Here is a 12,221-nt window from a genome sequence, read left to right on the forward strand (position 1 = left end):
GAAGAGCGACTGTTGATTTGAGTGTTTTGTTCTTCCGTGGGATCGGATCCTTGTTCGATTGCCTTGTCGCTAATTTCTTTGATCAGATGTTTTTGTTAATGGGTGTCCCTGATTTAGGGCTTTTGAAGTTCGGATTTTGGGAATTTGGATTTTGGTGAATCCGGTCGAGTAGACGATGATTCGGACAGATTATAGGGTTTTGATCATTTTCGGTTGTTAGTTCCTAAAAATACGTGTTCTTAGAATTGGGTTCTGATTGTATTCTATTCTGGGGAATTTCTCCCTTGGATCTGTGAAACCCTAAATGAAGATTCATGATCTCATCGTAGGTTAGGTCGCTGTCGCCCAATGTTCTTGACTCTGTTGCTCTGCCTCTGGAAGCTACCATTTGGATCAGATCCTCTTCCTTGTCTGCATTGTCCGATTCCGATCACAAGACTCGAATTCTGGAGGCGACGTCTTAGGTATCGCATACCTCTATCGAGGATTTCTCTGATGATATTGCTGTACATCATTTTTTTTGCTGGATGATACTTTTCTCTGAAAGATCGATCATTCTGAGTATCTGGGTTTTCAAATTTTCACTGTTCCAAGATTGAGCTGTCTCTTAACAGGACCTTGGAAGTTGGAAGATTTACTTCGTTTGAGATTGTTTCCATTCAGTTTGATTGTTCGAGTAGATTATACATTTGCTTCAGAATTTTGAAGAAATTCATGTGTTCTCGTTCTGTTTGGAATCTGAATCTTACAACTTTTTAGACCGAAGCTAGAATTTTATGTAAATCACTGGTTTCAGGTATGAACTTTTTCAGTAACACGGAACCTGGCTGAAAATTTTGCCACTTTCTAATTCTGCATTCATAATTCTTTCTCACTTTGACTGCCCGAAGGAATTCTTTGGAGTGCGGCTTCTACAATTATATGATTGCCTTGATGAATACTTTGTTAGAATTACGCCGCTTAAATGCTTTAGTGTTTGAGCATGATGAGGATTCCTGGGTTGAATTGGATACTTTCTTAGGCTGAACTTGAAGTGAGCAAGTTTTATTGTTACAACAAAGGCTTGTTGGCTGCATTACCTCTTGATGTGGAGATTGATATATGACATGTCCTACTGTTTTTTTTTCCATTTGATCTGTAGTGTGCTTTGGTTTGGTTTCTGGTCTGGTAGAGAGAGTTCTCGATCCTGTTCATGTTCACCTGTCGTGTTCTTTGGTATAGGCTGGTTTCTGGTTGTTTTCCAGGACTTTCTGGTCGAGTTTCGAGTGGTTTCGGGAGCAGGTGATGGTCTGTTATGGTTCAAGATTTAGATCAGGTTCTGGTTCAGCCCAAAACAGGTTCTGGTCTTTTTCTGATCGGGTTTTATACAAGGCTCTTGTCTGGTTTTAGAATCAGTTTTGGTCCTGCTACATATTCCAGCCGTGGTCTGATTGTGTTTTTTTTTTTAAATTCTACTTTAGTTCTGGTTATGTTTCCAACTAGTGTAGATTCTGATCTGATCTGGTTTTATTTTAGGTTTGGTTCCGAATCTGATTGTTTACTATTCTGGTTTAGTCCTTGTTCTGTAGCAAACCATTTTAGGTTCTGGTCTGGTTTAGGTCGTGTTTTGATCTGGTTTAAGTTGTACTCTGGTCTGGTTTAGTTTGTGTTCTGATTTGGTTTAGTTCTGCTCTGGATTCGGTTAAAGTTTGGTTTAGTTATATGCAGAATCTGGTTTAGTTAAAGTTTGGTTTAGAAGAAGAAGAAGAAGGGAGGTACACCATTCCTTCATTTCACCACCACGTGAAATCTAAAACTGTTCAATGACCACTTGCATTTGCATTGCAATCTTGAAAAAAATAAAATATAAAATACAAAGACAAAAGAGACAAAGGACTTCACTTCACCACCCAAAAAATAATATTTCTTTTTTTATTATTATTTATTTATTTCAATAGCATATAAGAGGTGAAAAAAAAACTCAAAAATTGGGTAGGAATTAAAAAATAATAATATCTTACCATTTTGTCTGGACAGTAAAACTGAGCCGTATCTGAATCTCTAATTCAAATCGGCCATTTTGTCAAAACAATGAAATAAGAAAATGAGTCAAAAATCAAGAAAAATGAAAATCATTTTAAAAAATAAATAAATATTTTTTTTTATAAAAATAGAAGGAATTAAACTAATATAAAAACCGAATGAGAATACTTTATTTATCGAAAAACTAAGTCTAAAAATAATAATTCACATCAGAATTTCAAATATCTTTAGGGGGGAAAAAAGAAAAAGAAAACGGAGGCAAATTGTAGTAGCGCGAGAGGGACAAAACAGGGGCAACATGAGTGGGCCGACAAAATATTAAAGCCCATTAGGCCCACACTGTTGTCCAAACAAATATGGAGTTGTTGGGTCCACCCTCAGATCAATATGGGCCCAGCACAATAAGCCTCCATAATTGCTCCACGTGTGACACATGCAAATATGTTGTAATTACTAAAAGTTCCACGTTATTACATTAATTGATTGTACACTGCGTCACATTTAACGAACACACAACGAGCGAACTCTTTTTCCGAAGTTAAATATTTTATTGTATTTTCATCTTTTGGTTTTTACTAAATCTTTTTGTCTTTTACTATGATATTTAAGCCTATAATTTATAAGTGCACGTCGGTCGAACAGAATTTAGATTTTTTTCACTTAATCGGAAAATATGTGTAAAAAAATTCATGTTATTATCAAATTATTTAATATTTTTAGATTATAATCATTTATATTAATATATTAATATTTTTCACAATATGAAAATTGTTTAAATATTTGTACAAGGCCCCAAATATTTTTGAGACGGCTCTGTATGTTATTATTAATTTTGTTGGATTTACTTTTCAAAAAATTTAAATTGTTGTATATGTATTAAGTATTGTTTTGCAATTGATCTAGTCACGTGATCTTAATAAATTTAAAGACCACCTTGATACCCCATAAAGTCATATTATAAATTTGGGAAATAATAATTCTTCAACTTCTATCAATGTGAGAAAACACTAGATGGAGATTTAGAGTTCGAAGACTACCAATTCAAGTCATTTTCCGAGTGAATTTTGGTGTGCATTACAAGATTAGTTGAATTTAATTAGACTATCAATTAAAAGAAGTTTTCTGTATGACCTTTCAGTGACATTGCGAGATTAATTAGTTGAGTTTAATTAGAAAGACGTAGACATTTGAAAGTTTTATTAATTTCTTTGATTATCTTAACGCTATTTTTATTTTTTAATACCTTATAAACTCGATCATATGAATTCTTTAATCGTATTTTCCATAACGCAAGTCACTTTTAAAATCTCTTAATTCCCTTTTTCCATAAAAAATAAAATTATATATATATATATATCACCATTAGAGCCCTAAAATGTTGAATTGTTCCTCATACACTATAAAGCTCAATATTGATGTGCTTTTACTTTCTTTTTTTTTTTTTTTGGAGGGTGACGACGGAGAACATGTGATAGCAATTACCGCCTCTTGAGTATTTCCACTTGGTTCCATTTCTTTTCAGATTCTTAGAAGATATGTGGACAAAACTTTTTCACTACAAATACTTCGGATTTATCGTAACAACGATTTCATTGCCCCTGAAATATTTTCAATTCATTTTTTTTTTTATGTAAATGTGTGTATATATATTATCTTGATATTGGAGACATAGATTGTATGTTTCTTAAAGTGAAATTTGTTTATATTACTGTGTAATATTCGTTCGCTTATTTGGATTCACTTTGGTTCACTCCCGTTTCTTCACCCAGCTTAATTACCCACCAAGGATCATATGTCCTAGTAATTTGAAAAATATCCACTTTGGTTAAATTGGGCTTTTCTTATGGAAAAAGAAAACAACGAAAATAGAGATTTAAATTATTAAATAAGGGAAAAGAAAAAAAAAAGAAAAAAACAAAGAGAAAATGTCATCAAGCCCTAGACATTCCAAGAACGAAGAGAGCATTAATGTCGTCACCTCGGCCGCTTCAGAAACCCATGATGCTTATTCGCCCTTTCTCTTCCATCCACTCATTCTGTTCATCATCACTCTCTCACTCACACACACACACACACACACATATATATATATATATATATATATATATATATATGCGTATGTATTAGATGGCCCTTCTCTCGGATTTAGACATAAGTATAATTAATTTCACAAAAGCATACACATTAGCTACCGTCGTGTGTTTCTTAATTTATACATATAGTTTGTTCAGATTATTGTTTCCAGTAATGTAATATGTGATCTTAGACTACAATTAGAAAGTTAAATTGTAATTAGCATTCCTAAAACGTTTTTTTCTTTTCCTTTTGACTACGGAGGTTTCCCAGCCAATGTTTCAACTAATTCTTAGAACTCAAATGCAATGTGAAAAATTAAGCCTATATACATACACTTAGTGAGCAATCACTTGAGGCAGATCTTAGCAATAAACTTAATAACAAAAATATATTAAAAAAATGTGTGTACGAGATGCATTCCAATCCATTTTTAGCGTATATTTTTTTTTTATAATTTGAAAATTCACCAAATTTTTTACTCAATTACATCTTTTATAGACGGAAAGAATGAAAAATATGAGTGAACCCAAGATAAGAGTATGTTTTACATTTTCTCTTATCACTAGAATATTTTTAGCGTACTTGCTAATTATTCATATTATTTATATACGTGTTAACAAATACCAATAAATATTAATTCAAAGAAGAAGAGAAAAAAAAAACCCTTGGAGTATAGTTCCCACTCGTGTCTCTCTCCTCCAAACGACCAGATTAGTCTTTTCAGATTTTTGTTCATTTCCTCCCCACAAACTCTCTCTCTCTCTCTAGTAAGCTTTTGTTTGTTTCATCTCTCTCTCTCTCTCTTGCCCTCCCTCTTCTTTTGTTCTCTCCATAATTCCCCAGAAATGAAATTCCCTTCTTTGATCTAAAGGATCTAATCACAAAAACCCCAACGAACACAAAAAAAAAAGAAAAAAAGCAGAGAAAATGTCAATGGAGTTGTCATCTGAGCGTGTTTGCTATGTGAGCTGCAATTTCTGCAACACCATTTTAGCGGTATAATCTCTCTCTCTCTCTCTCTCTCTCTCTCTATATATATATATATATATATATATATATAGATTATATTTATTTCTATTTTGATTCGATCGGTGAGAAGACCATAAACCTGAAGCCTCAGGTTAGCAAAAAAAAAAAAACTGAAAAATAAATGAAAATTTGTTAATAAGAAAAAAACGGGTTCTAAATTTAATTTCTCATGAAATCAATACACGTGCACCCATCACAGATCAAGAGATAATTTTTGTTGTTAGACCAAGTAATTTATCCAAAATCGATTTTTTTAATTTCTCTTATTTCATATTTTATGGTGAGTTTGGATCTGCGATTATTCTTGAAGATAACGAAAGCAAATAAAGCAAACCCTAATTTTTTTTTTTCGGAACCTCTATGTCTTTGCGATGTATTCGAGCTTCCCCGATAAGGAAAATAGGTTTGGTAACGGGAGAAATAATTCACTGCTCAAACAAAGTAAACTCAAAGGAAACAGCTTCAGATTTAGGGGATTAGGGTTACATGTATGTAGGTTTAGGTCTAAACACAAACCCTCTTTTACCCTACATATCTCACATAACGTTCTTCATTTTTTTTTAGTAAAGGTTCCATTTTTTTAAAAACTATATTTTTGTTTTTTTTAGTATATATTCCTTTAAATTTCATGTCCATAAGTATTTTCTGGTAAAACAAATTGCTTCATAGAGTATGATCGTACATGTCCATGTGACGCAAGCTAAAAAAGAGAACTTTCACTTATCTTGTCCAGCTATAAAGGTTGACTTCGACGGTATATTTTCTTATTAACCTTCACAAAATCGTTTTTTAACCGCTGTATTCGAGAATCTGTCCAAAACATTTTACCATATATGTTTGTATTTATACGTTTAATGATATATATGATGTATATATGCACGTATATGCACGAGCGTGGTCCCTAAACCTCGTTTACATTAAATGATAAGTTATAGCTTCAAATATGTTGGCAAACACTGAAAATCATTATTTTGTAAACAATAATTGTCCCCAAAGAGTCGAATCATCATACGCATATATATATATATATATATATATATATATGTGTATAACATACATACATGTAACGTATATGTGTCATGTGTGTATATATTGGCATACACGGTGAAATTTTTTTTTGGATGAATCTGCTCGGGACAATTAATACGACCACACTCAATATTCTTTGAAGGTCTTCTTGCACATATTTGGGTTTGATTTTTGTGGAAAGTACAAGAGATTTGTTCAACCCAGTTTGAGCAACTTCTTGATCGATTACAAAAGATGCGACAATGTGAAATCATGGCAGATCATGATCACTTGGATCCTCTCTCTCTCTCTCAAAAGAACCAACTAATATGCCACATATATACACAAACAATTTACATACAAAGATGTAACAGCATATGTTATAATGTATGTATGTATGTATGTATGTATGTATGTATGTATGTATGTATGTATGTATGTATGTATGTATGTATGTATGTATGTATGTATGTATGTATGTATGTATGTATGTATGTATGTATGTATGTATGTATGTATGTATGTATGTATGTATGTATGTATGTATGTATGTATGTATGTATGTATGTATGTATGTATGTATGTATGTATGTATGTATGTATGTATGTATGTATGTATGTATGTATGTATGTATGTATGTATGTATGTATGTATGTATGTATGTATGTATGTATGTATGTATGTATGTATGTATGTATGTATGTATGTATGTATGTATGTATGTATGTATGTATGTATGTATGTATGTATGTATGTATGTATGTATGTATGTATGTATGTATGGTAAATTTATATATTTGTGGATTTGATTGTTTGGGTTGAAGTAGTGATCGGTCGTTTTCTTACATGACTGTGTCTCTTCCTCTCGTCTCTCTTTTTTACCATCTTTTATCATTGTTGCCTTGAGGGTTGTGTCAGACATGGAAGTCATACAAAACCCACCCACAGAGAAATAGACCTAAGAGAGAACCTCTCTTTAATAATATATATTTAATTATTTATTCACATGCAGATTACAAAACTTATACATTTTCATCTTTCCACATTGGAAAATTAATGAACTGAACGTACGGTAAACAAATGACTAAACATTTTCACAATGTTACATGTTTTATTTAATAGTTTCAAATCATATTCACTATGTCATTCTTGTATAGTTTGAGATTTAATTACAAACCAAGTGAGACTACTTGTGTATGTATCATTTCTAGTGACTAAACGAAGCTCGGGATCTTCATATATACATATATATATATACACGTGTATATATACATATTTCATATATCAGGTAAATGTGCCATATGCAAGTCTGTTCACAATCGTGACCGTGAGATGTGGCCACTGCACAAATTTGCTGTCCCTCAACATGGGAGCTTCACTTCATCAAATTACGCCTCCTGCTCATCAACAAGATCTTCAGGTACTATACATATAACATGTATACAAACATATATTTTTGATCTTATTTCACTGTTTTAATTGCATAATCAAGAAGTTTGATTTAGCTAATTAATTCATTGCTTGATATCATGAAGTTGCATAAGCAGCACATAACCTCCCCAGAGACAAGGAAGGAGTGTGGGTCATCTTCCAAGTCCACCACCAGTTCAACAACTTCGTCTTTTGAATCTGTAGAGCGAGAAGCTCCTAGAATGCCTCCTATCCGTCGTTAGTCTGAATTTTTTTAACCTAATTCCAATATTTAATACTATTATATGCGTATATATATTACTTATCTCTAAATACCAACTTTATAATACAACCAATAATTACATGAATTCTCTAACATTGTTGTATATATATATATACACACTCGCAGCGCCGCCAGAGAAGAGACAACGTCTCCCTTCGGCATACAACAGGTTTATCAAGTAAGTTTTGGCTCTAAAGTTTTCCCAAGAGCGAATTGAAATTTTGTATTGAGTTTGTTTTTTCTTGTGGTGACATGTTATAATAATACTGCATGATTTCTCTATGGAAAAGTTTCTCAAATTGGAGAGTTTTCGCAGAGAGGAAATCCAGAGGATCAAAGCTAGCAATCCCGAGATCAGCCATCGCGAGGCATTCAGCACCGCTGCCAAAAACGTAATTAATCTCCGGTTTTCTATTCTTATATATATATGTAATCTAATATGTATATATATATATATCATAAGTTCCAATTACAAGCTTATAACTAAAAAGATTAACTAAATATATGAAATATTGAGTTAGAAGTTTGGATTATACAAGCATGGGATAGAGTCACTTGTTTTTAGCTATGAGAATAGTCGTTTTAGGATGAACACAACAAGAGATAAATGTTATAGTAAGATAGTGGAATATACTATGCGCAAGTGGAGGAAGCAATTTTCATTACAAATTATATATTTATATATCTTATTTTGTGATTTATTTTTTTTTTAAATTTTGGTTATAGTGGGCACATTTTCCTCACATTCACTTTGGATTAAAGCTGGATGGCAACAAGCAAGGGAAGCAGTTAGACCAGGCAGTTGCAGGGCAAAAGTCCAGTGGCTATTGCTAGTCCACCTTTGCATTTGCGCATATACATATATACACGTATCCTCCGTATATGTGTATATGTATATATGTGTGTATATCCTTTTACGTATCTATCGCTTTTATATATATGTCTAGACAGAGCTGATCATAAGGATGAAAAGAAGATATATATGCATATGTATGCATGTATGTATTGATGTATCTATCTATGTCTATTTATTACGTGGGCTTCTTCTATGACTCCCTCTCTTAGTACTCTCCTAAAAAGTGACGACCCTTACGGGTTTTTCACGTTGTGAATTTATATTCTCGGTGCAAGCTAAGGTATTCTAGATTATTAATTATTATTATTATTATTATTATTATTATTATTATTATTAGCTGGATTGTAATATATATATATCTCGTCCTCTCCCTCTCTACAAACACACTATACATACATATATATCGTATAGGTTGTGTGGATGAATTTTGATTTAACACTCGTTATGAATGTTGATGCTTACAAATATATATATATATTTTGGTGTGCATATGTTATGTGTATAGACGTGAACGTGAAAGGGCTAACAGAAGACGAAAAATTCCATCTTGGGATGTGAAATGGTAACTTTTATGATGCTGAATAAAGTCTGTCACAAAACCTGTATAAAGAAACATTCTTTACATATGAAAAGAACCGATTTTGGTGTTTAAAAGACAATGATTTTATTTGTTTTTATATAAATAGAAACTTTGCTAACAAAATCCATGTTTTTTGCATTTTTTTTCTTGGTGTTTAAAGGAAAATGATTTTTTTTTATAAATAGAAAATTTGCTAACAAAATCCATAATCCTAGTATTCTTTTTTCTTCTCATCCTTCTTCTAAAATTCTTCTTGAATAAATTGAAACATTTCTATTTGAAAAGAATACCAAAATAATCCAAAATCTTAGTACGTAGAGATCTAATGTGAATTCTACACGGCGAGGGGCAAGGCGTGGATTAGGGTTAGGGTTACAAAGAGGTAGGGTTCAGATACCGCAGAAATCCGAATTTCTAAATCAAGTTTCATATCCAACCTACGGATGTCACGATTTAAAAATCCGCTTTTGAACCCAAATCGTTCCAATATATATCAAGAAATGCGGTAAATTAATTTGACTATCCGTACTTACTATCATATTCCCAACGTTTATTTTATTTTAGCATATGATTTTATTTTCCCATATTCGACAAGTAATTAAATATCTCTCTCTCTGCACATACATACACTACACAGATAAGATATACTACATGTTATCAGCCTAAGTGATTGTGGGAAAGACTAATAAGATGCTTTAATCTCGTTAGAGAATAAATCCGAACCGCCCTTTTCTTAAGTGAAGAGATGTGATGTGGGTCCAGATCTATTTCACCCCACGACGTTAGAGACGTACTACATATACATGCGTCTGATATCATCCATGCATGGCATATCGACATGTGCATACACACATACGCATGTACATACGGTCGGAATCCGAGGAGGAGAGAGAGAGAGATGGTGCGTGATTAAACTCACAAGGGGTCCAAAATAAAGACAGAATCTGAAACGTCAAATCATGTAGTTGGGGTTTCGGAACTTCGTGGCTATTAGTGCCCTTAACGGGTCTCTGCCGTTTGTCCAATGTCCATCACCCTTTAATTTTCTCTTTATTTTATTTACTTATTTATCCTTTTGTTTCTTTTTTTTCTTTCAATTTTGTTATTTTGTTATTACACATTTAACTCTTTAATCACACTTTACTCTTCTAATACATTGTAACAAGCAGGGTCCTCATATAGCTCATCCCCCTAATTGGAATGGTGTTAATTACAGATAGAAAGTAATCAATAATATAAATTATATTTTGATTAATACTGCCATATAAGTTGAGATGTGGATGATTAGGAATTTGTGACAAGTTTAGATTATTTTTAAAGTAATGAATTAAATATCTTCTTCTGCCTCTAATAATAAAAAATAAATAAAGAAAATAATAATTTCCGGATTTGGGGGTAATACATAAAAAGGGAAATGAGGGAGAAGGTCATGTCACCTGTAAAAAGAAGAAGCTTTCTTTTCATCCCATCACAAGGTCACATTACATTCCTCTTTTTAATTTCCTCATATCTTCTTTTGATTTCCTACTTTCTCGTTTCCAATTTATTTTCCGGTTTTCATATATATATATATATATTGTTTTTTTGTAAGAAAAAAATGATACAAAACGATCCTATCTTATTTTATGATCATTTTACTCATATCTTATTATCTACTCATTAATAATCGAATGTTTAAATAAGGCAAGAAAAAAATATTCAGTTAATTTGATATTTGTTTTAGAAAATGGTTCTTTTTCCCTCACCTTTTTAATGGCAAAACTACACATTTACGGAATCATTTTTTTTGCAATACGACCACGATAACATTTTATCATACCATATATTTTTAACCATACTGTTAGCAATTATAAAAAACTTTGAATTTAGTATTTTTCACATCTCCCCGTTTGTGTTTTTTACTGCATTTAAACTATATTCTTTATAAAACTTAAAATTATACTAATGAATAATTTTTTTTATTTTTACATTTATTCAATTGTTAATAAAACAAATATTAACACATACGGAAAATACACGTATGATTGATTGTGGAGTAGTTTTGAAAGGAAAAAAAATAAAAATATTAATATTGAAAAACCCTGAATATATATAGCATGCTTAATAATTTTGCTTCAGAGATTCTTGATATGACCTTAGCTTAGATATTTTCTCGGCTTCATCATTGTTCCTGATCCCCGGACTCCACACATGTTGTAATGTTCTTTAATTTCTTTTTTCATTTTCTTGTTTCTTTTTAGTTTCTCGTATTTAAATACATAAGCTTCACGTCAAGTAAATTATATAACAATTTTAGGTTTTTGTATTTCAGTTAAGAGATTATAGAAAATTCTTCATATTTTTTTTCATGTCAAAATTTGATATATTTCGAAAACACACCTATTATTTTTTTTCATGTCACAAGATAAATATTTATTTAATGTAAAAGACAAATTAGGGCATACATTGGAAGCAACAAGCTATGGGCACCAAGCATATGTGTCCCCTTGCTATCGATTGCATTTAACACGACTGAATCAGGCTACGGTACATTTTCTCATTCATTTATTTTATAAAATCATATCATATATTTGCATATCCAACGATTAGAATCATATATAAATTAAAAAGTTTATCAGCAAGATTTCCTGGGTTTCGTTCGGTTTTGATTTCAAATTTTTGAATTGTCAAACTAAATTGTTTTTTGGATTCACTATAATAAAAACACACAAAAGAAAAAAGAATTTTCTATTAAAAATTAAAAAAAGGAAATTCCAGATGTCTATTTTTTAAACATTACAAATTAAGTTTAGAATGTAAAGATTTTGAAAAAAAGAAGGAATTATCGTTAGAAAAATAAAAGGATATTGTTGATATTTAGAAAAATAGGATAAATTGAAAGTATCTATTTTTTAAACATTACAAATTGATATTGTACAAAATCTCCAAAAAAAAAAAAAAAAAAAAAAAAAGGGGA

The 12,221-nt window shown here is 31.5% G+C and overlaps 1 protein-coding gene and 1 long non-coding RNA gene across 2 annotated transcripts; both read left to right on the forward strand.

Moving 5' to 3' along the window:
* The first annotated feature begins 6 nt into the window (after positions 1-6).
* LOC104826447 lies at positions 7-1,663 on the forward strand. Its single transcript, XR_773773.1, has 2 exons — positions 7-464; positions 1,222-1,663. It is a non-coding gene; the product is annotated as an uncharacterized LOC104826447 (long non-coding RNA).
* Positions 1,664-4,778: 3,115 nt separating this feature from the next.
* On the forward strand, positions 4,779-8,945 carry LOC104826448 (putative axial regulator YABBY 2). The gene is made up of 6 exons (XM_010559145.2): positions 4,779-5,094; positions 7,425-7,556; positions 7,672-7,804; positions 7,956-8,007; positions 8,146-8,221; positions 8,556-8,945. Exons 1-6 carry the CDS (start codon positions 5,026-5,028, stop codon positions 8,661-8,663), a joined length of 570 nt encoding a protein of 189 aa, XP_010557447.1. The 5' UTR covers positions 4,779-5,025; the 3' UTR covers positions 8,664-8,945.
* Positions 8,946-12,221: the final 3,276 nt, after the last annotated feature.

The sequence above is a fragment of the Tarenaya hassleriana genome, unplaced genomic scaffold, assembly GCF_000463585.1.
Source record: "Tarenaya hassleriana unplaced genomic scaffold, ASM46358v1 Cleome5, whole genome shotgun sequence".
Taxonomy (NCBI): Eukaryota; Viridiplantae; Streptophyta; class Magnoliopsida; order Brassicales; family Cleomaceae; genus Tarenaya; species Tarenaya hassleriana.

What these genes read in the sequence shown, in the direction of transcription:
- LOC104826448 (XM_010559145.2), top strand. Translation starts at nt 5,026, where the DNA reads ATGTCAATGGAGTTGTCATCTGAGCGTGTTTGCTATGTGAGCTGCAAT. An exon ending in CTCATCAACAAGATCTTCAG is followed by an intron (nt 7,557 to 7,671) that starts GTACTATACATA and finishes GATATCATGAAG; the next exon opens with TTGCATAAGCAGCACATAAC. An exon ending in TAGAATGCCTCCTATCCGTC is followed by an intron (nt 7,805 to 7,955) that starts GTTAGTCTGAAT and finishes ACACACTCGCAG; the next exon opens with CGCCGCCAGAGAAGAGACAA.